The sequence below is a fragment of the Heloderma suspectum genome, chromosome 5, assembly GCF_057233095.1.
Source record: "Heloderma suspectum isolate Gila_16-S chromosome 5, 16-S_ref, whole genome shotgun sequence".
NCBI lineage: Eukaryota > Metazoa > Chordata > Lepidosauria > Squamata > Helodermatidae > Heloderma > Heloderma suspectum.
In genome coordinates this window covers 78,926,897-78,953,497 of record NC_139462.1, presented here as the reverse complement: position 1 = coordinate 78,953,497, position 26,601 = coordinate 78,926,897, and the positions used below count along the sequence as shown (strand labels likewise).

Sequence of the window (26,601 nt, the reverse complement as noted above, 5' to 3'; positions counted from 1 at the left end):
AATTCCTCGGCCTTTCTGCCGGTGCCAGGACTGACCTCAGATTTTCTGCAGCTCTAAGTGACTCTAGCGTGGGATCTAAGAAGTGCGCCCCAGGAACTTTTACAACATTGCAGACAATGCTGGGACATCATTCTTGGCTCATATCTTCACTCGTTTGTTCAGCTAATCTATATCCCACCTTTGCGTTTGCCTGCTCAAGGTATTCAACATTTAAATACTAAAGGTACACCCCAATATTGCCTGTGAGATGGCAAGAGGCCATGGCATTGCACACTCCGCAGAGGGTGCTTTGGTACTCTGACCCTTCTAAGAAATTATTAAAGCACTTGAAAAACGTCTACAGTCTAGTTTGAAACTTCTACAGTCATACTTTCGGATAGCAGATCAAACTTATTCGCCTTTCCTCTTTACAGGCTTCTTGAGATACTAGCAACACCGGAGGTGAAGAAACTCCTTACAGCAGGGTAAGCCCAGGCCTGGGGCCTAAACCCAGCCCTCCTGGGTTCTCCAGATGGCCACACCTCCTTCCTTTGGCTGCATCCCCTTTCCCCCAGCCACCAATCATGTGGTGGTTTCCTGGCTCTTGTGCAGTTTCCCCTGTATTCTCAAAGGCTGAGAACCTCTAAGGCTCAGCTACTGGCAGTAGGAGCTTTATTATTTTATTGATTTACTTAGTTATTACTTTTATATCCCACCCTTTTTCCTCCTTATGCAACCCAGAGCAGCATACATCCTCCTCCTCCTCTCCGTTTTATCCTCACAACAACAACCTTGTGAGGTATGTTGGGCTGAGGGTCTGTGACTGGCCCAAAGTCACCCAGTGAGCTCCCGTGGCTGTGTGGGGACTAGAACCCGGATCTCCCGATTCCCAGTCCATTACTCTAGCCGCTACACCACACTGGCTCTCTTAGCTTTAAGCTAAGATGTGCTGGTATTGTTGGTATTTTGCCCCCACCCCCTTTGCCTTTGGCCTTGCCCACCACTGGAAGGCAGCACCTGAGAGCGTCTCTGAAATGTACTGTGGTCCTCTGGCTGCAAGAGGATCCCCACCCCTGCCTTAAAGGTATCCAGCGGAACCAGGGCGGTACTGGTGATTGAATGGTAAACAAGTGACTCAGGTCCATCCTACCAAAAGCCAAAATGAACCCAAATCCAGCTCTTTACTCTGTTGATTGTTGTGACGTGTTTTTAGGAGCCCATGTCTCAATCCAGTCTTGAAGGTTAAAGATGTGGCATGCCTACCTGTCTTCTGCAATCTCACTAAGGCAGCCTTCCCCAGCCTGGATTGCAACTCCCATCAGTCCCCAGCCAGCACGACCAATTGTTAGGGGTGATGGAACTTGTAGCCCAAAACATCTGGAGGGCACTAAGTCAGGAAGACTGAACCAAGGGGTTGATAAGCACGAAGGAGCCATATGGAGCCCATTTTGAACTTGTTCCCTGTGGCATCTGCTCTACATGGCAAGGCAAATGCGGTGCTGTGGTTCCGAGTGTCAGACTAGGATCAGGGAGAACCAGGTTCAAATCCTGACTCAGCCATGAAGTTCACCGGGTGACCTTGTGCCGGTCATTCTCTCAGATTAATCTACCTCGCAGGGGTGTTATGAGAATAAAAGTGTTGGGGAGAACCTTTGGATTTGGAAGACACCTTGATTGCCCTTGTGCTGAAAGATGGTATCAAAAGTACTAAAGTAAAATGTCTGTGCTCACCACACGGATCCCACAATTCCTTCCATGCCCTGATGAGGAGAAAATCATCAGATCCACCAGGTGAGCAACTGCCCACAAACTGTGTTGTGTGGAATAGTGGTCACAAGCAGCAGGCTATAGTTGCTATTACCCCATGTTTTAAGTCTTCCTGGGCAGCATGCCACAATAGGGCTGAAAACTGGGCCGGCGCTGCTCTGCATGGATCACATGAGGAGCAGAAAGGCCCAATTTTCATCCCCATCATGATGTGCCGGGCAGGGAGTTTTCACTCTATCCCTCCAGCATGCTACAAGGGGATTAGAATTGAACCCTGCCCATGCTGTAAGGTTCTCTGCCACTGCCTTTCTCTGGAGCCTTCCCTATCAGAAGTGAGGCAAGTAGTAACTAGGTAAGGAGGCATTGTTAGCCTTTCCTGGGAGGCTTGGTAGTTGTCAGTATCACTTTTTTTGCAGGGACCATGCAGAAACCTTTCTATTTGCTTTTAAAGTGCTTTTCACATGCTTTTAAGCTCTCTTATCTGCCAACTCATTTTGTTTGTTTCTGATTTGATGTCTCTCCCCCCTCTTTGCCCCATGTAATCAACCCCTGGAATCAACGCTGAAGGAAAGTGAATAAAGAAAAATAAATGAATCCGCAGAAATGCCAACAATCAAGATGACTCACAAACCAGCTGCCACAACCAGGCCAGTTCCTGCTGACTACATCCATGTATCCTATTTGCCCATGTGGCACATGTAATCATGTGCGTGCGCACGTGTGTAAGGAATTGTGGGATCCATAGATATAGATACAAACACAGACTGCTCATGTTGACAAAGACAATTTCATGAAGCAACTGAAGAATACAATCTTATGCACACTTACTTAGAATCATAGAATAGTAGGGTTGGAAGGGGCCTACAAGGCCATCGAGTCCAATCCCCTGCTCAATGCAGGAATCCAAGTCAGAGCATCCCCAACAGATGGCTGTCCAGCCTCATCTTGAGTGCCTCCAGTGTGGGAGAGCCCACCACCTCCCTAGGTAATCGGTTCCATTGTCGTATTGCTCTAACAGTCAGGAAGTTTCTCCTGATGTTCAGCCAGAATCTGGCTTCCTGTTAACGAGCCCATTATTCCGTGTCCTGCACTCTGGGATGATCGAGAAGAGATCCTGGCCTTCCTCTCTGTGACAACCTTCCAAGTCCTTGAAGGGCGCTATCATATCTCCCCTCAGTCTTCTCTTCTCAAGGCTAAACATGCCCAGTTCTTTCAGTCTCTCTTCATAGGGCTTTGTTTTCCAGTCCCCTGATCATCTTGGCAGTATTGCCTCATGGAACGCAGTAGGACTTACTCCTGAATAAATATGCATAAGATCTTCATGCTGCACAAGTCAAACGTTAAGTGTGAACTTAATGTCCTCTACGCTCTTGCCCACCCACCTACACACAGCTTTTCAATTCATTTGCTACCACATTACACATGGGGTTCCCCCCCCCCCCCGCCGCCTTTACATTATTCTTGAAATTATGTGCAGACTGGTTGTTTTCTATTGGAAAAGGGATTCTTCTTTTCTCTCTTGTCAATGCAGGATGTGAACTTAAGCATTTTTCACAGCTCAGCCCCTGGCTGGACAGAGGAGACAGTCTGCCACTGAGAAATAGGAGCCAGGACAAACAAAGGAGTATTTCTCCAGAACGTCCTCGTAGGCTACCCTTTCCTCATCTCCCTTTAGCTCAACTCTCTGCTTGCTTGAACATTTGAAAACACACCACTGCCAAGGAGGCAAGAAACAGGAGGAAACAAGGTATGTCTCACCCCCTCCGCTTTCAAATTATCCTAACTAATTAGTTCTCTCTGAATGATTGTAGGAGCTAACACTACAGCCACATGCTAAATAGACACAACCAAAAGCACTCAGATGATCTGGTGATGCCTTACATTTCATAAGGTGGTGGATGTAGAAGGAGAAAAATAATTTGCTTAATAGCCTTGACTAAATAGCCAAGGAAAGGTACGAAATGTAGAAATAGAACTTTAAGTCCAGTAAATGTGACACCACAGAATTCTGTGCAGTGCATTATTGTGGAACAAAAGAGGAGTATGAAGGATTTAAAGATATATGTATATTCCGGCTTCTTTAAAGAAGTTAAATGGCGTTTAATATTTTTTAAATCTAGCTCTTGTAAAGAATTGCGGTATTGATGGTCTTCACAAAGAAGCGATTCATGGAGTCCCAGTCCTTAGTGGATTAGCTGCTGCCCTCGCCATCACACATAATGTACTGGCTGTCTTGGCAAATTAAAGGGGAGGTTGACACATTCGATTTTTAAAAATTAGAGTTCAATGAATTTATTGTTGAACATATTCACACAGAGCAGTATTAAATATATCAAAATACATGTACATCAATATATTTGTGCGTATATATACACACGCGCTATATACATATTGTATCAAAATTATTAGAATACCTGTAGCTAGAAAGGAAGCTAAAATCAAGTACACATGCAGCCTAAGTCACCCTGATTACTAGAAATGTCTGAAAATGGGACATCCCTTGAAATGGACAGGATACGAACCTCAGAATTGCAAAGTTACTTTTGCACTAGCTCAAAAGGTAGAGTTTGGTGTGTACAGTCCAAGACACTCTTACTAGGAGAACCTGCAGATGGGATCTTTGGACATATACGTCAAACTCAGGACATGAAATGTACCCCAAAACAGAGGAAAGGAGTTTAGACAATGAGACCTAGATTACAATGAAAAAATTACATGGATGGTTCTCCACTGTCCAGTTCCCTCAGTTACAGAATTTAGAGTTAAAGTGGAGTTCTCCTTCTAAAGCTCTGGGATATTTGAGTTGTTACTTTGTAGTCATAGGGCTCATCTCTAGTAAGCATCATTCCAAAAATCCATAAAAGTGGATTAGGGATGGCCAAATCTGCCTATTTCTGGTCCGTGTCATTTTGGCATGCTTTTACTCATTGCATTCCGCATTCATCTCTGCAATTAAAAAATAACCTCTCAAAAGACATATTTAAATACATATTGGCATGTGTGTTTGATCTCAAAATAGATATTTAAATTCATATTTTCTCAAAATATATATCTAAAGATGTATTTTGATACATGTAAATTGTTGAGAACATTTGGAGAAATATATAATGCAGTGGATTGCTGAATTCCAATTTGCGCATTAGTCCAATAGGTGAATTTGCACAGATCAAATTCTTCAGGCATCCCTAAGGATATTTCCTTTCACTGATAAGAGCAAAGAGTTGTAAAAACATTGTGTGTTTTGAAGACATCATCTGGGTAGTATATTCTTGTCCATATACAGTCATTTAAAGCAGTAATTAAAGTAAAGCTCCTTAAAAAAATAGATACTCTCCCAACACACTTCCATCTCAGCAGGGTTACTAGGAGGTGAGATCAGCAGCAAGGACTTCAAAATTTTATTTGGGACCTCACAAAGCCTCCTGAGTTCTAATGCATGACATAGCTGGACATACATCTTAGGTTTCACAGGGTTTTTAAAACAAAAAACCTAACACCATGCAATCACCATCCTAAGTATTACAAGTGATATTTAACAGCTCTAATGCACACAGAATATAGAACAGTTATACCTATTGGGTTGAATGCGGGCTTAATGGTACTTCAAGTAAACCCATTGAAATAAATCACTACCTTAAATACCATTGATGTCAATGAGTCTAGGCATCACTAAGTCTGCATCCAACCCATTGTGTTGACTGAGAAAGTCCATACCGTGATGTGATCCACCCCATTATGTTTTTATGTTGTTCGAGCAGGGATGGGTAACTTGTGGCCCTCCAGATGTTTTGGCCTATAACTTCCATCATTGGTCACTGTTGGCTATGCTGGCTAGGGCTGATGGGAGTTTTAGGCCAAAGCATTCGAGAGAGCCACAAGTTTCCCATTCTTGTTTTAGAGGTTAAAAGATTCTTTAAAATAATTTCAGAAGATTGACAAACGATGGCTAAGATATCTGGAGAGTATGTGGCATTGGTTTTGTTTGTTTAAAGGAGAGTAAAATAAATAATTTAGTATATTCTATAGTGTCAGGAAGGCATTTTTGGTAACATTATTATAATTATTATTTTAAATGTTAACCCTCTTATTGACTTTGGGCACAATACAACAGAAATCTAAGTGTGTTTGAGTCCGTTGATTCCAATGGGTTTAATTGTGCTTAACTTTCTTTTGGATTCTTGTCTTTGGCTGTATTCTATAACCCACTGCACATTGAAAGTGACCCCCTACGTCATGTTAGCCTTCATGGAAAGCTCCCATAAGAACCTTTTAAAGAGGCAGTGCTGCTCTATCTGATCCCCAGCGGGCTGGGCAAAAGTCCAAATTAGTATAGCAAGAAGCAAGGTAGCCATGTTGGCCTAAGAAAAAATCCCAAATCCCTATTAGTGCAATACTTTTATTAGGCCATCCAAAAGGACATAAAAAAAGGTTGAATGTGGTCAGGGGTGTCAAATGTTTTTCAGGCGGAGGGCCAAATTCCATCAGGGGCACAATCCAGTAGTGGGCAGGAGCAAAGGCAAAAGGGGCTGGGGCCAAAACCAGCAGTTTAGTTTAAAGCTCTCACTGCCAGTAACTGAGCCTTAGGAGAGGCACCTCAACCATTTAGAATTGTGGGGGGGGGGGACTGCACAGAAGCCAGGAAACCACTAAGTGATCAGTCACGGTCAGGGGAATAGCCACCTCAGGAACTCAGGAGGGCCTGATTTTTCCTCTGGGCCTAATGTTCTGCATCCCCCATCTAAAGTGTTGCATTAAAAACAAATAGGTCAGAAAATGGAACAAACAAGCAAAAATCAGACGATTTACTACTGAGATGCAGAGCCCCCAAAGCCCTTTGCAAAGCTGCCAAACACACAGCTGTCTGTGTGTTGTAGTTGGAAGGACAGGGGCAACTTCCCTCTCGCTCATTAAGCTGAAAGGTGGGAGGCTCAGGACAGATAAAAGGAAGCCCTTCTTCACACAGTGCAGAGCGAAGCTAGGGAATTTGCTGCCACAAGGTGTAGTGATGGCCTCCAACTTGGACGGCCTTAAAAGGGGATGAGACAGATTAATGGAGGATAAGGCTAGTCCTGGCGGCTGCGTATTACCTCAGGTATCCGAGGCAGTGTGCCTCGGAAAACCAGTTGCTGGGGAACACGAGCGAGACGGTGCTATTGCCCTCGTATCCTGCCTGCGGGTTTCCCAGAGACAACTGGTTGACCACTGTGGGAAACAGGATGCTGGATTAAGCTGGCCTTTGGTCTGACCCAGTGTGGCTATTCTCGAAGCGTCCGAGAGCATAACTGGATATACGAGCGACAGTGCGCTGCCACACACCACACATGCCATGCACTTGCAGGCAGTTGGCCATGGCCGCAGATCCCATCCCACTGTCAACCACCATGTTGACTAGGTAATGAACAGAGAGAAGGCACACTGAACTAAGAGCCCGCACAGCAAGCATAGTATCGGCATAGGCTACCGGTTGCCGAACAGGCGTGGGATGCTGACTCGCTTGCACCCACTTTTTGCTGGAGCAAAAGCTGTCCTGGGCCGGTGCCCGTAGGATCACCCCAGCACAAAAAAAAAAATACTCCGCATAGTCTCACAAGACTGCCACCACAAAGTCCTCAGAGGGGAAACGGTGACAGTTAGCCCGCTTTAGATTGACAGTGCTGGCTGAAGAGGAGGCAAGGATGGCAGAAACCTGAAAATTGCCAGGATTTCTCTCAAATGTCTTGCAAAACTCTGCTGTCTTAACCACTGAGATGAGATAGAGTTTTAAAGAGAGAGTTTCAAATCCCTTCTGCTTCTAACAGATGTAACCATTTGTGGCAGAACTAGGATCTGAAAACTCTGCTTGAGCCATGATTCATGGCTTAGCAAGCAGCCCATCTTCCAGTTAAACAGCCTCTTTGCTCCGGTCACCAAACATTTGCTGGTATGACAAGCTGTAACAGTTTCTCTAACTGTTCACATTAATTCACTAGTTTCTTCCCAATCTTAATCTATAGTTGTTTTTAAATAGAGACCTTTACAAAATCACGGAATTGCTCAAGTACTTAAAGGAACCACTGAACTAAAGCAAGGGTGGGAAAACTTTTTTAGTTGAGGGCTGCATTCTGGGATTTTTTCAGGGGGCTACCCCTTCTCTCTCTTTCTGCCACCCCTTCTCTCTCTGATATTCCTTGTCTCTTTTCCTCTCTCTTCCCCTCTTCCTCCTTGCCTAGGGACTGCCTAAAGAGGGACAGGTCACTCTTGCCAGAGGTCTGAACTGATTGCTTGCAGAGGGCTGCAGATTGTCCACCCATGGAGGAATAAATCTTATATAATGGCAGATTTCATCCAGTCACCTAGTTAGTTAATCTTTCCTCTCCAGCTTTCTTTCCAAAGTCTTGCAAAAATGAAGATGCTCTCCACTCTTCTTTTCCTGAACATGCTGTTTGGGGCCAACCAGACACCATCCGGACGTGTCTCCTGTTACAGGAAAATACTGAAAGACCACAACTGCCACAACATCCCAGAGGGAGTGGCCAGTTTTCGGCCAATTGATGGACATCTTCAAGATCACTTCTGGGAGGGAAAAGGGTGTGAGATGGTGTGTTACTGCAATTTTAATGAATTACTCTGCTGCCCAAAGTAAGTCTTTAATTGGGGTGGGGGGGTAAAACAAGGGGTTCTTCCAGACGTATGGCTCTTTGAGCTACCAGCAAAGGCATTGTTTACCTATTCTATCTTTCCCTTCTCAAAATTTGTTTGCGGTGAGAAACATGATAGTCCAAGTGGTGGAGAAACATGGGAGGATTACAAATGGAACATGATGACGTCTTCCCAAAATTCCATGAATGGGGCAGGGCAATTGCACAATGAAAGCCTCGTTTGGAAGCACCCACAGTCAGAATCTAGTATATGGCTATGCATAATTAAGACTGAAATTTTTTAAACCCCAGAAGCCTGGTATGTTTGCAGGCTTTATAATGACAAGATATCCCTCCAGTTTCATTGTAGACATTTAAAAACAGCCTGGAAGCATCTATCAGCCCCAAATGCAGCTACCAGCTTGCTATCCAGGGCCCATATATTGGACTGTATCACCTCAAGCTTAAAAGGTCTGCATTGTTGCCTACTCATTTACTGGCCCAGTGTAAGATGCTTCTTGAGGAAGCTTTCCAATAGACATCTCCTAGAGCTACTAATTCATCCTTCCCAGAACTGGTACCCTAACAATGTTTTGAATGACAACTCCCAGCATTCCTGACCATTGCTCAAGCTGACTGGGGATGATAGAAGTCCAAAACATCTGGAGGGCACTAGTTTGGGGAAGGCTACGCTAATCAAAAGGCAATGGGCAGCTCTTTCCCTGCTTAAAGGATTATATGTGGTAAGAAAAAAGACAGAAGCAGTAGGAAAACATTGGAGGGTTACAAATAGATGACATCATCTGAAAATCACCACCAAGCCTAAAATTTTGTGTTTGAGGCAGGGCAATTGTACAATAAAAGCCTCATCTGGAAGCACCCTAAATCTCAGCATGGCTTACAGCCAGGTTATTGTATAAACTCACCTAGTCCCTTCTTAGTCTTTAGGCAGTTGCTATTAAAAAAAAGAAAGTTCCTTGTAGTATTTGATCTTCATTCCCTGTTGCTGTTTCTTGCTTTTATATTTGGTGTTATAAACTGTCTACTTTTATTGTTTTGTGTTCTGTATCTTGTTTTATTTTGTCTGTTTTTATCATTCCTGTAAGCTACTTTAGATATCTAACAACGATAGACATATCAAATAATCCTCAACCCACACTTTCTAATTTAAACTTCTACCAATTTCTTTCAGAGGTATCTTCTTTGGGCCAAAGATATCATTCGTGATTCCCTGCAACAGCCCCTAAATAATACATCAAGTTTGAGAAAGGAAGACAAGAGGGACCTTGTTGAGGAAGACTGGAATAAAACGCATACTTTGTATGCCATGCAGCACTTCTTCCCCCCAAAAAGTATACTGCGGCCACTATTTTTATGCATGTGCTGTCATTTTCTTTAAAGCAAGTCTAACAGCCCAATACAAACCAGTAAATACCTTTTGTGTGAATGGTATTACTTCCAAGTAAGTATGGACTTTAAAAATTGCAGCCTAAAAATAAAATCCCAGATATAGCTTGAGCTCTCCAATCTAATAGCGTAGCTATATCAATATTCATTGACCAGAAGGCAGCACAGAAGAATGTGATTTTTTCTTAAGGCTGCCCATGTACAGTGGATGGAGGGAGCAATCATACCGGGATAGGCGGCCGCTTCTGAAAGCCGAGGCAATCGCCTATCCAATGCAGGGCAGGAGAAGTGCGGAGGGGATCGTCCCCTCCGCACTTCAGCCACCCTACATTTGCAGCTAGACAGCTGATTTCGGCTGTCTAGCCACAGGAAGGTGGAGTGGGGGAAGCAGCTGCTGGACGACACTCTGGATGTGTCATACCGGCATTTCCATTAGCGGCCCTGGAACACCCTGTTTTCACCACTCCACGCTCTTCAGAATGTGGGGCCATTCTGCGCTACCTATGAGGCAGCATGGGAGAGGGGGAAGGTCGGTTCTCAGGGAACTGACCTTGGAGCGCAGGTTCCGAGGTCAGTTCCCGGAAACCGATGTATCCTATGACCATCTAGCCGCTGACTAGTGGCCATAGGATTGCGCCCTTAGTTAATTTCTTTCATGTGACTGCCATTTGTTGTTAACACGATCATTATTATTGGTGTTACTGGATGTTTATTTCCAAAATACTAAAGCGGGATTGTCTTAGGGAGCAATCCTGTGGCAGCTAGACAGTGGCTAGACGGCCATAGGATATTTCGGTTTCTGGGAACCAACCTTGGACCTCACAATCCGAGATCAGTTCCCGGAGAACCAACCTCCCCCCACTTCTGCGCTGCCTCCGAGGCAGCGCAGAACAACCCCATCCACGCTCACAAGAGGAGAGCAGAGTGGCCGAAAAGGGGCATTTAGGAGGGCGTACTGGGGCGGGGAGGGCGGAAATGCCTGTACAACACATCCAATGTGTACTACAGCAGCCTCCTCCCCTGCTCAGCCCTCCCACGGCTAGACAGCCACAATCGGCTGTCTAGGCAAAAATGCTGGGCAGAAGAAGCGTGGAGGGAATGACCCCCTCCATGCTTCTCCTGCGCTGCTTTGGATAGGCGGTCATCTCTGAGTTCAGAGGCAGCCACCTATCTGAACAGGATTGCTCCCTTAGTAAACTAAAAAATAGACTCTGAAAATAACCAATATATCAGTGTACCTTTTAAAGGAGCATTCAATGGTAATATACATTGTTGTAGTTTCACTGAAATAGCCACTGAGGAGAATAAGTCCCATTAATTGCAATCGGTCTACTATAACATTGGATACAACGCTAGGACTCTTAGCCTTCATGTGTAGCAGCCTCTTGTTGGCAGTTCTTTACCCTTCAGTTTGTCCCCTGATGTCCCATTATTGCTCTTTGCATTTTCACCTGTACATAGATGCTTCATCCTCTTGAGATCACAGGCTGCTCTTCTAATTAAATAAACCCCAAACAATACTAAACTATGCACAAACAACCATGTAGACAATGTTGCTGGGGGTGGTGCAAAACAACTGAAAACAATTCAAAACTAGAAAGGAAGGATTTTGACACATCTTCGTAGAACACAGAAAGAGCCATATTTCATCGAAGTCAAAGACAAAAGGGACATATCTTTATGAAGTCTGCTATGTAAGTGCTTCACTCAATCAGAATATCCCCCGCACAAAAACCCTCTCGCAATGTCCCACATGTCTGCTCACACAAGTCTGTCTGTCCTCCTTATCTGCTTCACAAGCATGGACAGAACTTACTATAAACTACCCAAGAGGAATCAGAAGGAATCTACAGAGGTTGGAGAACCTTCAGCCAAGGAAAGAAACCTTCAAATGCCCCAATGAGTAGTAAAAACCTACAGGCTCTTTGTACAGTGAATGGCACGTGAGATAGTGCTACCAGTAATCCAATCAGCTCCTTCTACTCTAGTTGTTTTATTTAGACAGTAGCCAATACATCTTCTCCCTTGGCACTTTCCTGTGTAACTGATGAGGCAACATCCGAGGAACAAAACTCAGGATGGAGCAATGCAGATCTCACAAACACAGCCACAGGCTGGGATGCAGCTGATTAGGGCTGAGGGGAAGAGGGTGGTTGCAGCACAGGCTTGAAGTAAGGATCCAGATAAGGACACAGGCAAGAGTCCAAAACAGTTGGTGATAGAGAGTGGCCAAGGATATTTTCATACCAAGGGAATGAAAGGCAAGGAAAACTGACCCACTCATTCAACTAATCCATTGATTAAAATCCAACGAAGTTCACTGCATTTCAGCCTCACAGAAATCAATGTGATGAATGACTAGTAAGTCCCATTTATTTCAATAGGACCTACATGAGACCAAGTTGAGTTGGATTCAATCCCATGTTCATAGCCACATTTCAATATATTCTCTGATTTGGTGGGCAACCCCTTAGTAAAGGAATAAAGGTCTTATAATGGCAGGTAGTAGGATAATAGCCAAATGAGGGACGTTCTGAGATGTTTGTCCAAACAAACAGGAAGGACATCCCAGAAAGCTGGTACTTGTTACTGAAGGAGAGAGAGAACTAGAAACTGAGCACTCAGTATACCGATACCTTTATGAAGTCTGCTTCAATCATTTACAGTGGCTTGGATCCCATGTTCCTCTTCTATTCATGTAAAGGGGAGGGCAATTTCCACCAACTTCCCCCTTGATTGGCAGCGGCCTGCACCATAACTCATACCGTTCCCAAGGATACCCCAGGAGGTTGCATGGGGGAGAGAGAATGGGAAAGCCTTGTTCTGTGAATGTGAGCTCTGTCCTATTCATGGAAGAACGTTAGGTTCCAAGACAATATGTTCAATTATATACCATACCCAACCCCAATCCCCCCAAAATAAAACAAAAGCCAGTGCAAAGATGCCAAGAGCGCCCACACCATCACTGTTTAGGATTAAATACCCTCATCTTGCAAGTCAGGGCTGTTTCACCGATCAATAAGGAACGACATCATATGCATCTTGGTATGCAGCAATGATTACATTTACAAGATGTGACGGTCAAAAGCTATCACAAATACTGAACACTACTGAAAATTTGGCTTTATTTGCCTTACTTATAACCTGAAGTTTAGTTCAACAGCATCCATCTCAAATGAAAAAGTATAGGAGTCTATAGGTATACAGTGGTATTTCAGATAGATAGAAAAATGGGTCTCTAGTGGCTAGAGTGACTTTACAAGCTTCTACTTCATATATAAAAGTTATAAAATTCTAAATACATCCATGCCCTTTTATGTGGTTAGAAATGCTAGCAAAAGCAGACTTGCAATAGAGCGCCAGCTGATCATGTGTAGGCTTGAAATCAAAGCTCCATGAACATAATAAAAGATAGCCATTGACTTCTATTGGCTTATGTCAGGCCTCATCTGAAAAATACATGGCATCAGTAACTTTAAATGAGTCACATCCTTATTATGCTTCTTTAACAGGGGTGGACAAATTGTGGCCAGATGTTTTGGCCTACAACTCCCACGATCCCTCTCTATTGGCTATGCTGACTAGGGCTGATGAGAGTAGAATTATGGAATTCCATTTCTTAAGCAAAGTGAAACACTATATGAATGCACATATAACTAGGTATGCTAGCTACTTATTTACTTTAACTAAATATTTAATTCAATACTGACGACTTCAGTGCTGCTTTCAATATAGTCTTACAGGCATGATGAACCTGGGAACAGGTTCAGTTCCTGCTATCTCCTGTTAAAGTAATCTCAGGTAGCAAGTTGGGAAAGATCCCTGCCTGAACACTGGAAGGTCACTGCCTATCAATCACACTAGGATAGATAAATCACGGATGCAAAACAGGGACAAAGTGAATGCTACATGGAAATGCATGCAACAAAGCCCTGATGGCTGCTTTTTGTAAAGAAAAGTAGCCTTATGATGGGGTGATGTTCACTAAAATGTTAGGGTGCTTAACATGTTTGGAAAAGCATGGGGGGGGGAGTGGCAGGGGGCAATTTGGAAGTGTGCTGTGCGATAAGAGTTAAGCATTCCTCTCTGCCACTCCAAATGTTCCCCTACTGCAGCTGCTTCTCTTTTCTAAGAAAGTGGTATAAATGCTCTGCTACATGAATTTGCATGTAACCTATGATAAGTTAGCCACTTCAGCTCATAACCCCTTGCAGGATGTATTTTTCTGGAGACCCTAGACATGAACTTCCAGCCAGTCACACGGAAGTATCTGCGTCTGCAGAACAGGACGTTGCAGATTCTTTTGGCTTGTCAGCAATTCCCATTCCAAATACAGGGCAAAAAGAGAAGACCTTCAGTTCAACCCTAGAAACACTTAGCAAGCATGAAGCCTTCACTGTGGAAATAAGAAGATGCCAATAAAACCTGCTTGGAGTAAACAACAACAACAACAACTGGGGTGGGAGACAAAAGGGGGATGGGAATTCATTTGAATAGGAAACGTACAAGAGTTCTTTCCTGATCAGTGGAAACTGCTAAAAATTCCAAATGTAAAGTTGCACTTCAGCCAAAATAACTGCACAGAAACACAACATAAACGATAGCTGCTAGCATATTAAGGGTGCAATCCTACAGATGTTTAGACAGAAAAAACATCCTACAACTCCCAGCATTCCTCAGCCACCATTGTAGGACGTTTTTTTCTGTCTAAACATGTATAGGATTGCAGCCTAAGAAGGCTAATTTGCATTGCCCCTTTTGAAGGCACTTAAGTAGTTACTCTAGCATTATTTCTACTACAAGGCAGGCTTCCCCATTCTGGTATCCTCCAATGGTCATGCCCACTGGGGATGATGAGAATTGCAGTCCAACATATTGGAAGGCACAAGGATACAGAAGGTTGGATTAAGGTATTTACATGCTGCTGCTATACATTTTATTCTTGCTTGACAACTTGACAGAAAAAAAGATTGGAAGAAGTCTCTCTTAAAATCTTCAACTGTTAAATATTTGGTTTTAATTGTGCTAGTTATTGAGTACCCTATCAGTGGTCAAAGTTTTGGTAAATACATGCATGCATCCTGAATACACCAGAGACAATCCAACAGGTCCGATTGTGCTTAAGGCTGCACTCCTACACACACTTACTTGGGAACGAGCCCCGTTAAATACAGTGGGATTTACTTATTGAGTAGGCATGCATAGGATTGTGTCATAAATATCAGTAGTACAGGTGTACAGAAGTTGTGACTGTTCAAGCAGATCATAGTTCAAGCAGATCATAGTTCACTAGCATCAGCCATAACTTGTGATCCAACAGGGTCTTGGTAATCCTGCTCCTCAGAAGGAAGGCCAGATAAATGGGTATGTTTAGTTAGGAGAAAGGAAGCTTGGGTTGAAAAATTCATTAACTATCTTCAAATATTTAAAAGGCTCTTGCATAGAACAATTGCTCAACCCCAATCCTGAGGCTGGAGCAAGAAAGAAGTTTCAGCTACCAGAAAATGTTGTGAAAATTAGGAAACTATCTCAACTTGAACGGAAGCAAAGAAATAAGCTGCCTGTGGCTCATGCAGATACTAGTTCCTTTACAGCAGTGGTGGGGAATGTGTGGTCCTCCAGATGTCCTTGGAATGCAACTCCAATCAGCCCTAGCCAACATAGCCAATGATGAGGGATGATGGCAGTCCAACATCTAGAGGGCCACACATTCCCCATCCCTGCCTTAGTTTTGAATGAGACATAGGGGATTAGGTGAGTTGCAGTCCAACACATCTGGAGACCACCAGGTTGGGTAAGGCTCCAGTAATGTCTACCTAGCTCAGTTTTCTCCTTAGTCTGACTCTCTTGCTTTGAATTCACCTACATGCCTCTTAATATCAAGATCTGGTCAAAGTATTCCTACCAAGGTCTTACCAGTGTTCAACAGAACAGTGTTTCTTCCAAAATGTTAGATTGCATGCTTCTGTCAATAAAACAGAAAGAGCACTGGTGTTTTTGGACCTCTGCATCACATTGACACTTGTTCAGGATTCATCCACTAGAACATCTAAATATTTCACAGTAAGACTACTGCCTATGTAGTAATTATTTCATTCTATTCATATACTGGTTCCCTGCTTGTAATACTTCATAGCACAATCTGTGGAATAGTAGTGACTAAGAGCACAAAGGTAGGGAAGTTATCAGTTCAAACTGAGCCATGAACCCACTGGGTGGCATAAGACGAACTTCCATCTTCGGTTCCCTATTTTTAATATAGAGTTAATACAAGCCTATATTACAGGATTGGTATGAATATCTATAAGATAAAGGGTGCCATCCTATGAACATTTAATCAGAAAAAAGTTCTACAACTGCCAGAATTCCAGAACCTGCCACACTGGAGGTTGAGAATGGTAGTATTTAGAAGGGTGCATGCATACAAAGCACCCTTCTAAATCTTATTCATCATATTCCCTTTCTTTGGTGAGGAGGGCAGCTGAATCAAGCAGCTCTTATTAAATAGTTTAGGTTTATTTAGCCAGCAGTAATAGTGCATGCAAACAGGCTGCTTAGTTAAAACTATCAGCCATATTAAGGTTTTTAATAATAAGGGGTTTGAAGGCTATCGTAGGCACCCACTCTTGTAAAAAATAAAGTTACAGTTCAATTCTATGCATGCTTAGTCTCACTGAGTTCAATGAAACCTACTGCCAAGTATATGGATAGAGGATTGCTGCTTAAGTTTGGTAGTGAGTGGCCGGGTAGCTGGCCAGATGGGCGGCTAATAAATAAATATTAATTCTGGTAATTCTTTAACTCTCTTCTACCTCTGCTTCAAAAGCATTCAAATGGTGAGCACAGACCTATATGGGTTTTACCTTTCAGGTATTCCATTTGGATCTTTGAAATTTGTATTCAGCTGTAAGGCAAAGATGCCACATGTTGGCAAACACCACAGAACAGCTTTATTACAACAAGAAAATAAAAAAGTACTGATTCCAAGTTCCAAATCAGAAAATTGATCAGCCACAGAACTGATCATCTAATTCACCAGAGGCTTTGAACTTCTACCATTTTCTGGCCCATTTATTTCAGCAGGACTTAGGAAAGGTTCCTCCTGTGCAAGCACCGGGTCATTACTGAAACCCTAGAGGGACCGCTTGCGCTGGCGTTTTCATGGCAGACTACGCCGGGTGGTTTGCCATTGCCTTCCCCAGTTGTGACTACCTTCCCCCCAGCAAGCTGGGTACTCATTTTACCAACCTTGGAAGGATGGAAGGCTGAGTCGACCCGAGCCGGCTACCCGAGACCCAGCTTCCGCTGGGATCGAACTCAAATCGCCTAAGTAAATGGATGGAAGAGTGGAGCTTTAGAGAAGCTCGACTATTAACTCCTGGCTTTTACTTAGAACATAATTGCAAGTCATTTATACTCTTGATGTTAGAAGAGTATTGCTGTTAGAAGATGGCAATGTAAAAGCTCAACACCTCACTAGGGCAGCTTTCCTCATCTAACTCAAGTATCAGATTAACAGTGCAATCCTATACATGTCTACTCAAAAGTTAAGTCCCATTGAATTCAATGGGATTTACTCCCTAGTAAGTGGGTATAGGATTGTAACATACGGATAAAATCTTATGGACAGTTACGTGGGACTAAGCCCCAGAGAACAGTGGGACATACTTCTGAGTAAGCATGCATAGGATTGTGCTGCACATTTGAAATATAATTTCTATGCTTTAAGCCACAAATTCAAACCTAACCCCTCAACTAGCCACTCACTGCTGAGATTTGCATTAAACCAGTGTATTTAAATCACACTCACCTTCCACTGGCTACATCTTATCTGTACTGGAATGACAAAATTTCAGGGTGACTTTCAACACAGGATGAGAAGGTGTGTGGAGTCAGAAAGGGTTGAGGAGAGTCATGATTTGAAGCTAGCATGTAGTTGGCATGGTACCATTTGGTAGAACATGTACACTTCAGGACAGGACAGGGATATCCTACACATCAGGGTCCCAATCCATCACAAAGGGGTATAGTAGGCAATACACCTGTGGTTACATTTACAAAGATCCACCTGTAGATACAATTTTTACTGTTAACTCCAAAAGCTCCAGTCATTTGCCAGGGCTCTATCCAGAATCAACTTCACCCCAACTACAACTGGTGATTGGCACATGGGCCTCTCCCCTCCCTGTAAATAAGGCAGGGTGACTTGCAAATTGTTCTTGCTAATACCTTTTTGCCTATAGCACTGGAAAAGGTTGGACCACCTTGAGTCGCTTATTATAAAGGCAGATAACACTTTTCACATCTTAGCGGTCGTATTTAGTAAGGCAAAAGGAACAATATTTTTTCTTACCTACTGAAGTGCAGAAATTAGCTGTGCAAAATACAGTACTTAGGACAGCAACACAAAACATTCTCCAGTGTGACTATCTTACTGGCTACAATGAATCTGTTTTAAAGTTGCTTAGGTATATGGGAGTACTACAGTATCAGGGGTTTCTGGGGTAGAGCTTGCAATACCAGAAATACTATACAATAAATCACAAGCTTGTATATAACTGTGGAAGTAATAAGAAACTGTAAACAAATCTTATTACTTGGAAGAAGGGGATGCTCACAAGTGAACATTAAGGCTCAATTTGGACATCAGTTTGGACATGGTTTGTGTGCTAGCCATGACTTAGAAGCCAAACTATGCTTTGAGTTTCCAGACATAAAAATAGGCCAACTACGGTTAGAGCTACTTTTTTGCTTTCATTTCCTGTTTTCTCATAAATCCACACCCCTCTCCATGATGTAACAGCCTCTGGAGATAGAGCAATGACCACAACTACAGTTTGTTAATTCAGACATCATGCAAAGCCTATTGTTTGCAAACCATAATTTCCATGTCTGATTTGTCAACCTATCACAAACAGTTTGTCAATTCAGACATCAGGCCGATCTCCAGGAAAGCTTTCTTAGCCATGGCTAGCCATGATGGTTGAAATGAACCAAAGAAGTTACTAAGGATGGGGGGAGCAATCCTATGGCTGCTAGTCAGCGGCTAGATGGCCATAGGATACATCGGTTTCCAGGAATTGACCTCGGAGCCCGCGCTCCGAGATTGGTTCCCTGAGAACCGACCTTCCCCACATCCCATGCTGCCTCACATGCTCGGAAAGGCCCCGCACTTGGAAGATGAGCACAGAGCAGTGAAAAAGGGGCATTCCAGGGCGAGGAAGGCAGAAATGCTGTATAACACATCCAATGTGTCGTCCGGCAGCCGCTTCCCCCGCTCCGCCTTCCCGCAGCTCAATAGCCGAAATCGTCTGTCTAGCCACAAATGCAGGGCGGCTGAAGCGTGGAGGGGATGATCCCCTCCGTGCTTCTCCTGCCCTGCATTGGATAGGCAGTCACCTCCAAGTTCAGAGGTGGCCGCCTACCCCAGTACAATCGTGCCCTAAAAGACTCAGAAGGTGTATTAAAAGCTCTGCTATGCTGTGGCATCTTGAAAAACTTATTCAAATGCAGTCACTCGTATTTGCAACTGAAGTACAAGTTAGTTCTATTATGAAATATGCCCTTGACATCATTAGCTGCTTTTCCCTCAGAGAATCCAGGATAGATTTAAAGAAAATACTTTTGGAGAACATTCCACATTTCAACTTATTTCTGTAAATTGAAAAGTAGATTGAACATTAATAGCCTTACACATATGTGCCAGACACCATACACATGCAGGCACAGAAACATCAATAATATTTATTTAAAATATTTTTTACCATGGAAATCTCATTTATGAGTATTTTTCCCCAAGAAAAATAACATCAGAATTCTCCATCTGGATAGCAGTTACAAAGAAAGCTTCAGCACATCCAAAACAGTCTTTAGGTCTGCAAGTCTCAGGTTTGCTTATTTAGTGAACACCACTATCCATTTTTAGATCAGATTTGTTCTTGTCATTCTTCACAGAGTAGATGAAATAGGTTAAGGTATCCTTTTCATTCACTGGAATAGTCCGAAAATGACATCCAATTATCTGTAAGAAAAAGTTAAGCTTGCTTGAACATCAGCTGTTATTAGTCACTATTTATGAAGAAAACATATACTTAATTCTCACAGAGTTGAATCTAGTCTTGCTTCAGAAACATCAGAATTTATTTTCCGTTGACCTCTGGCACATAGGGAACAAAATGTAAGCTTACCTAACATTCTTTCTTCTTCTTTTATGTATTTAGCATATTTGCATTGTACTTTTGCTCCAAAGAATACAGGGCTTCCACTTCCACAACTTGTCCAATAGCAAAATATCATACAGGGGCTAAACTAGACCAAACCAAGAGTTATTCTAAACTGCCCAAATATAGAGAAGATGAAAATGGTGTAACTGGGAATTATTTCCATTTGTCCATTTTATTTGAAACAGCAATTGAAAAGGGCATAGCTCTGATTCACTTAATTCAGTACTTCCTGGTCTCTAAAAGAGAGCAATGTCTTCTGCCAAGCAAGAGAAGTCTGTATATATCTGTTATCAAAAGCTTATTTAGAAACTAAACATTCTGAACCAATGTGGAAGTACAACAGGCTACAAAAAGTAGCAGGGTTGCTTTCCTCTCTTCTCTTTTTTTTTTAGTTCACCCACTCTTGAAAGAGTAACATCCTTGACATTCTGTATACTTTCCATAGTTATAATTTATGTAATATGCCATTAACTTTTAGGACTAAGTTGACAAAAATAAGAACTAATAAGTCATTAGGACTCAATGCTATTCATCCAAGCATTCTTAAACAAAAGTTTTAAGCTGTGGATCTTTTGAAAAGAAATATTCAGCATTAAAATCAGCTGGTAACTGCTATTTTGGAAGCATGTGGGAGTATTCAGGAAGCCAGAGACCCATCAGGCTGCGCTCTGTCCCAAGTCAGCTGGTGCAAAGCATTATTAAAACTAGAATTACCAGGCATACAGAAGTACAAGCTAGGCAGAAGAAAAAATCGTAATGGAAGTATTACAGATGAAAATACTGAAGATGGAAGTATCGCCTCATTAAGCTTTTGTAGGTCAGGGCAGATGTATACTTTTGAGTTTACAAAAAGCTTTTGGCAAAGTCTTTGACCAGAGAGTTCTCAGAATGGTTAGCAGTCATGGAGTGCTAGGTTCTTTTATGGACCAGTAACTGGTTAAGGAGGGGTAGAAATACCGATCTTTTTTCCACAGTAGAAATATATGCACTAGAGACCCCAAGGACATGAACTTGGACTCAGAGTAGTTATTTATTCATACATGGCCTGTAATCAAGATAGAAAGTGAGGAAGACAAATTTGCAGATTACACCAACATTCTGAGGACAGTGTCATGCCTAACATGTACTAAGGAACTCCAAAGGGCTCTCCAAACTTCTAAAATGTTCCTAGGATGTTCAAAAGCAGAGCTTGACTCAATAACCACCCTTTGTCACTTGTTCCCAGCATCTGATAATCATATTGTGGCAGTGAATTCTAGTAGTTCTACTGCATAAAGAATCAGATCCTCTTTGTCTTAACCTTCCAGTTTCACTAGATGACACACAAGGGAGTATTTGAGAAAGAAAATATAATTTCTATTCACCATTATAAATAAGCTTGATAAGCCTCTCATATAACCCTCTCTTCTCCCTGGACACAATGATGCCCATTTTACTTGCTTTTTCCCATACTTCCTACAGCTTTATAATATCTGTGATGAGACAACCAACGAAACAGGTTCCAAATGCAAGTGCACCATTATGATACCTGCAGTTTTATTTTCCATTCTCTTCCCTAATAATCCTAACACTGGGTTTGCTTTTCCGCTGCTGCAACATACTGAGCTGACAATTTCAAGGAGTTTTGCGCTACGTCTTGAAGATCTCTTGCCCAGTTAGTTAAAGTCAATTTAGACCTCATCTGCATTTATGTGAAGTTAGCATGGTTTGTCTGAATATCCATCACTTTATAGTTGCCCTGAATATCATGTCATTTTGTTGCTCAGTCACTCAATCTGGAGATATTCTCTAGAAGTTCTTCACAGTCTGCCTAGGATTTAGTATCCCAACCCAAGTTCAGTTTCATCTGCAATCATGGCTATTTCTCACACAGCACAATCCTGTACATGTTTACTCAGCAGTAAGTCCCACTGTGTTCAATAGGATTTATTCCCATGTAAATGTACACAGGATTGCAGCCCAAACTTATCAGAAAGCTGCATAACCATCAATGAGAAAGAGTAGCAAGGCATTGAGCTAGGGATGAGGTCATGAACTGGAAGAAGAAGGAAGCTATAGTCATCAGACAAAAAGGGTGCCCTCAGTAGGCCAGGGTTTGAGAACTACAGTTCAGAACAACCATAATGTAGCACATTATTATTTTTTTACGAAGTAAAAGTCAGTAAAGTTGCACATACTTCAACAAGCTGTGCTTTGTTAAGTCCAGGTCTGGTCTGTAACTTGAAGTGCCTTTTGTATCTTCTTAGTGTGTTTACTTGCAACTGAAACAGATCAACCTGGAAAGGAAACAACATGATTCTTAACCTGAGGGCCAGCCTACAAGGTATTTTATCATGCAGATGCTTTATGAAACTTTGTGTGATGCACTCTTTTCTCTTCACTACAATGGGCAGCACACAGTTTTGTTGCATTGTATGGAGTTTCTATCCTAGTATCAGCTACCACCAGAACCAGGCAGTTAGAACCCTCCAAATTAACTGGAGTAGATCATATGTTTTGCATACGTAACGCCAGTTTCAATCCCAGCAACTCCATTTAAAGTACCTCAGCTAGTAGGAGCTTGGAAAAACCTGCCTCAGACCTTGGAAAGCTACTTCCAGGGTAGACAATACTGGGCTAGATGGATCAATAATTATAACTTGGTATATGGCGGCTTCATATGCATACATATTATGGCAGTGGAAGAAAACACCACATGAAGACAGTTTCAAGTGGGCCCTACATAATGAAATTAATGTGTAGCCCAGCCATACCCTAAGTGATGAGTTTTACAGCAAAATACACATATTGAGAGCAAAACCTCAAATATATAACTCTTCAACAGGTGTTTTCTATAAACTATTGCGGCTTACACCTTCATGCCCCCATCACTTCTTTTTATAGACCCAAGTATAAGCACATCACGATAACCACCCTACGCGATAAACACTATACATAATATAAATAAAATCTAAAACAATAAATAAATAAAAACAGTATGTGAGATTCAGTATTAAAATAATGCTCAGGTCACCTAGTTTTTGAACAAAACATCATTTTCATAAATCCTGTATACAGTTTTTTGGTATATGTTGAGATTAATTTTAAAAATTAATTAATGTACCTCTGGAGTGTCAACATCTTGCACTGGCGAGTCACCGTCATCATCGCTGCCTTTTCTCTTTCTTCTGTTTCGAACACTTTGAATTAGGTTTTTGTGGAAATCACAAATATAAAGATGCCTTGCCTAAAAGTTTAAGAGACAGGTTAACAATGTGGAACCACAAAATTTCCAAACTTCATAATTCACATGCGATACTAAAGGACATCAGTGCTGCACAGCAAGAGAGTTACGATGACAGTAACCACAAACACATTTGATTGCAACAAGGCCTGCCAGAGAAAATTTGGTGTGTTAACACGTTACTGCAGTGTAGCCAGCTTGGCTCAGGAAATGCATTTTACCATTGCCTTACTCCCGTTATTATTTATTTATTTATTTATTAAATTTATTAAATTTATTAATCGCCCATCTGGCTGGTCATCCAGCCACTGTGGGCGATTAGCCAAGTAAAGAGTACAACAGAAACCACGTAATGCCTTTTTACACAGGGAGGCAAGATTGAAGGATATAGATTTAAAAACAACAGCAACACTCTTCATTTTTGTCAAAGAAGACTTCAGTTGTCTCGTAGCTCAGCAACTTTATGTTACTTCTAATATGATTTAACATGTTAAAAGACAGGAATAGTATTTCCAACTTCTGGGAGCATATTCTATGCAGACCAGTTTTGTGGGGGCCGGGGGATTAAAAATCCAATGAAGATAGTATGAGCAAGCATTTCCCTTTTTGTCAAAATTCAAGGATTTGGGGATGATTTTTTACTTGCATGCAAAAATACTAGAATTATTATCTTTTAGCTACAGAGAAGCAAGTCCCAATCAGAACACATTAACAGCACAAATCTAAACTTATTGACTTGCTCCACAGCGTCCAATAGGGTTTTACTGCCCAGAAAGTGTGCTTAGCACTGCAGGCTAAAGCTGCAGTCCTAACCCCACTTGCCAGGAAGCAAGTGTCATGAAACTGACAGGTTTTTGAGTAAAAATATATAGGATCAGGCTGTAAATCTTCCAGGGACTACTTCGAAAAAGAGTCTTTCGTAAGGCAGAATCCAGTGAGAGCAATCACAAGAAGCATGCTAGACGAGCAATAAAACTATACATCTCCCCCACAACAACAAAAACCCATTCCTTCCCATGATCTTTCGATAAAGCGGTTGCATTTGCTGACTGTTATTAGCAACCTCCATTTGCTGCCGGCATTAAACAAGGCACTTTAACTGCGTCAGTACAATAAAGCGAGACATTCCAAATACTTGTTCGTTCCGGTTAAAAAGCACAAGTATTCAGTCTGCATTAGGGAGCCATAAGCCAGCAGACATTTACTCCGCAGGTTAACGTGCGCTGACTTTCGGAATGTCTGTTGCACTAAATGGCTTTCTCCCCCCGCCCCTTTCCTTTAATATGAAAGGGGGCGGGGAGGGGGGGGATACATGGATGACTTGACCAGCCTCGGTGATTCTGGCTTTTAAAGAGAAAGGGTTCTAAGCGCCTGATGGCTGCCACGGGGAAGACGACACAGTGGCAAAGTGGGACGTGCAACACTGCAGCACGAGGCGGAGCAGCCAAGTACTGCCCTCTCCAGAGAAACAGAAACACTCCATGAAACACAGACACACACACACACACACACACACACACCGGTCCCGAGAAAGAAAGCAAAACAGATTTCTTACGCGGAGACGCTCACACTATCACTCTTCTAAAAATCACCATGATTTGGGGTGCGGGGCGGGGAGCAATAGCAATAAAAAGAGAATGGGGGGGGAGAGACGAGAGCAGCCACTTCCACCCGCGCTCACAAAGACCAGTAGACGAAGCAGCTGAGCTTTTGCAACGTCAGCCAGGCAGCCAACTGTACACCAAGGGCAAACAAGAAAGAAAGAAGGAAGGAAGGAAGGAAAGAAAGCAAGCAAGCAAGCAAGCAAGCAAGCAAGAAAGCCCCCATTCATGATGACCGGAGGGACCCCCAAACCCTGCTGTCTCCATAAGTGTAGAATCCTATAACCCGCTCCCTACACAAAGACACCTTTCATTGATATATGTCTCTAACAAGGAAGACACGTAACTCCCCCCCCGGGGGGGGGGAGAGAGTGAGAGAGAGAGAGAGAGAGAGAGAATCGGCTGAGAGGAAAGGGACAACAGGATGGTTGGCTACCGGTTGGGCTCCCCTTCCATTCAGGAACTGAACGCCAGCAGGACTGGCCCAGAATTAAGGCTGGAAACAGACATAACAACGAAGCCCCTGCAAGGTCTGGCTTCTCAAGGAAAGCATCTCACCCATTCATTCCTTGTCCTCGGCTCGCTTTTGTTTCCTTCTCCGCCACCCCCCACCCCCAACTCTCTCCTAGCAATCGGAGGGAGAGATCTAGGTCTGGCGATGTGGGGCCGGGAAGAGAGAAAGCACCGGCGCTTCTTAAACGGCGATGCTTCCGCGCGGGATCAAGGGCCAATCCCATCCCGGCAAGCCGCAGCCGGGCATCCCCAGCTGGCTTCAGCCCCGCAGCCCGGCACTTACACTCTTGTCCAGCTCGATCTTCACCTTCTTCTGCGAGATGCTCTTCTGGATCCGCTTGCTGAAGCTGGCGTTGCCCGCAGCTCGGCTGCACCTCTCGCCTTCCTCCCGCAGGCAGCACAGCTGCCCCGCGCCGGGGCCGGCCGCCCCAGGGGGGCCAGCCGAGCCGGCTGCTGTCGCCGCGGCAGCCGACGAGGCAGCCCCGAGCCCGGCCGGCGGCTGCGGCAGCGGCGGCGGCGGCGGCAGGACTTCCACCGCGGCGGCGGCGTTGGCGACCACCGCAGGGACGGCGGCGGCTTCTCCCCCGCCGCGGGTCACTTCTTCGGGGACGAAGCCGTTCATCGCCTGCCCGGGCTGCGGCGGGCTTTCTCCGGCACGCAGCCGCTGCCTCGAAAGTAAAGTAACTCAACTGGGCGGCGTTGCTCCTGCTGCTGCTCCCGCCCGCCACACTCCGAGACGCCGCCTCCGTCTCCTTTTGTCAGGCACCAGAAGGGGAGCGGAGGAGGGAAAGAAGGCAGGAAGGAGCGAGGGACGGAAGGAGCGAGGGCCGCCCAGGTCTCCTCCGGCGCCAAGCTCTCTCGGGCGCTCAGGAGGGGGCAAGGGGCTTGGAAGCCACGGCGTGGAGTGAATGGCCACGGCAGGCGGCGGCCGCGGCAGGAAATGCCCGCTCCGCTTCCCCCTCAGTTTGACACGGCGGGGGGGGAGAAAAACAAAACGCTCCCTCCTCCCCGTCTGTGTAAAGAAGCGAGGACGAGCCTGGCCCTTCGAGCGGAAGCCCCCCCCCCCCCGGTAATTAAACCTCCGGGCTGCCTCCCGTGGAAGCTACGGACAGGTCAACTGCGCTTCCTCTTTCCCCCTCTCGTCACGCGCGGCAGACTTTTCAGCTGTTTCCCTATTGCAGTAGCAACAACCTGCCCCAGTGTGCGAGCTCCGTTTCTCCCTTCCCTTTTCTCCCTCCGTCCATGGGCGTTCACGGGAACGGTAGTTTTCC

The 26,601-nt window shown here is 43.8% G+C and overlaps 2 protein-coding genes across 4 annotated transcripts; one reads left to right on the top strand and one right to left on the bottom strand.

Moving 5' to 3' along the window:
• Positions 1–10,073, top strand: SCRG1 (stimulator of chondrogenesis 1). 2 transcript variants are annotated; one of them, XM_084856466.1, is made up of 6 exons: positions 1–199; positions 414–464; positions 2,314–2,452; positions 3,278–3,493; positions 8,105–8,364; positions 9,556–10,073. In XM_084856466.1, the coding sequence occupies exons 5-6, from the start codon at positions 8,129–8,131 to the stop codon at positions 9,608–9,610; spliced, it is 291 nt and encodes a 96-aa protein (XP_084712592.1). In that variant the 5' UTR covers positions 1–199; positions 414–464; positions 2,314–2,452; positions 3,278–3,493; positions 8,105–8,128; the 3' UTR covers positions 9,611–10,073. The 2 variants fall into 2 exon arrangements, with proteins under 2 accessions (XP_084712592.1, XP_084712591.1); XM_084856465.1 differs by lacking the exon at positions 2,314–2,452.
• Positions 6,465–26,017, bottom strand: SAP30 (Sin3A associated protein 30). Of its 2 annotated transcripts, XR_014792130.1 has the most exons (5): positions 25,614–26,017; positions 23,097–23,219; positions 22,171–22,269; positions 19,535–19,791; positions 6,465–17,838 (listed from the first exon to the last, which is right to left on the bottom strand). XR_014792130.1 is itself a non-coding variant. In XM_084856462.1 (4 exons), exons 1-4 carry the CDS (start codon positions 25,950–25,952, stop codon positions 19,669–19,671), a joined length of 684 nt encoding a protein of 227 aa, XP_084712588.1. In that variant the 5' UTR covers positions 25,953–26,017; the 3' UTR covers positions 19,501–19,668. The 2 variants fall into 2 exon arrangements, 1 of the variants encoding a protein (XP_084712588.1); XM_084856462.1 differs by lacking the exon at positions 6,465–17,838 and having other exon boundaries at positions 19,501–19,791.
• Positions 26,018–26,601: the final 584 nt, after the last annotated feature.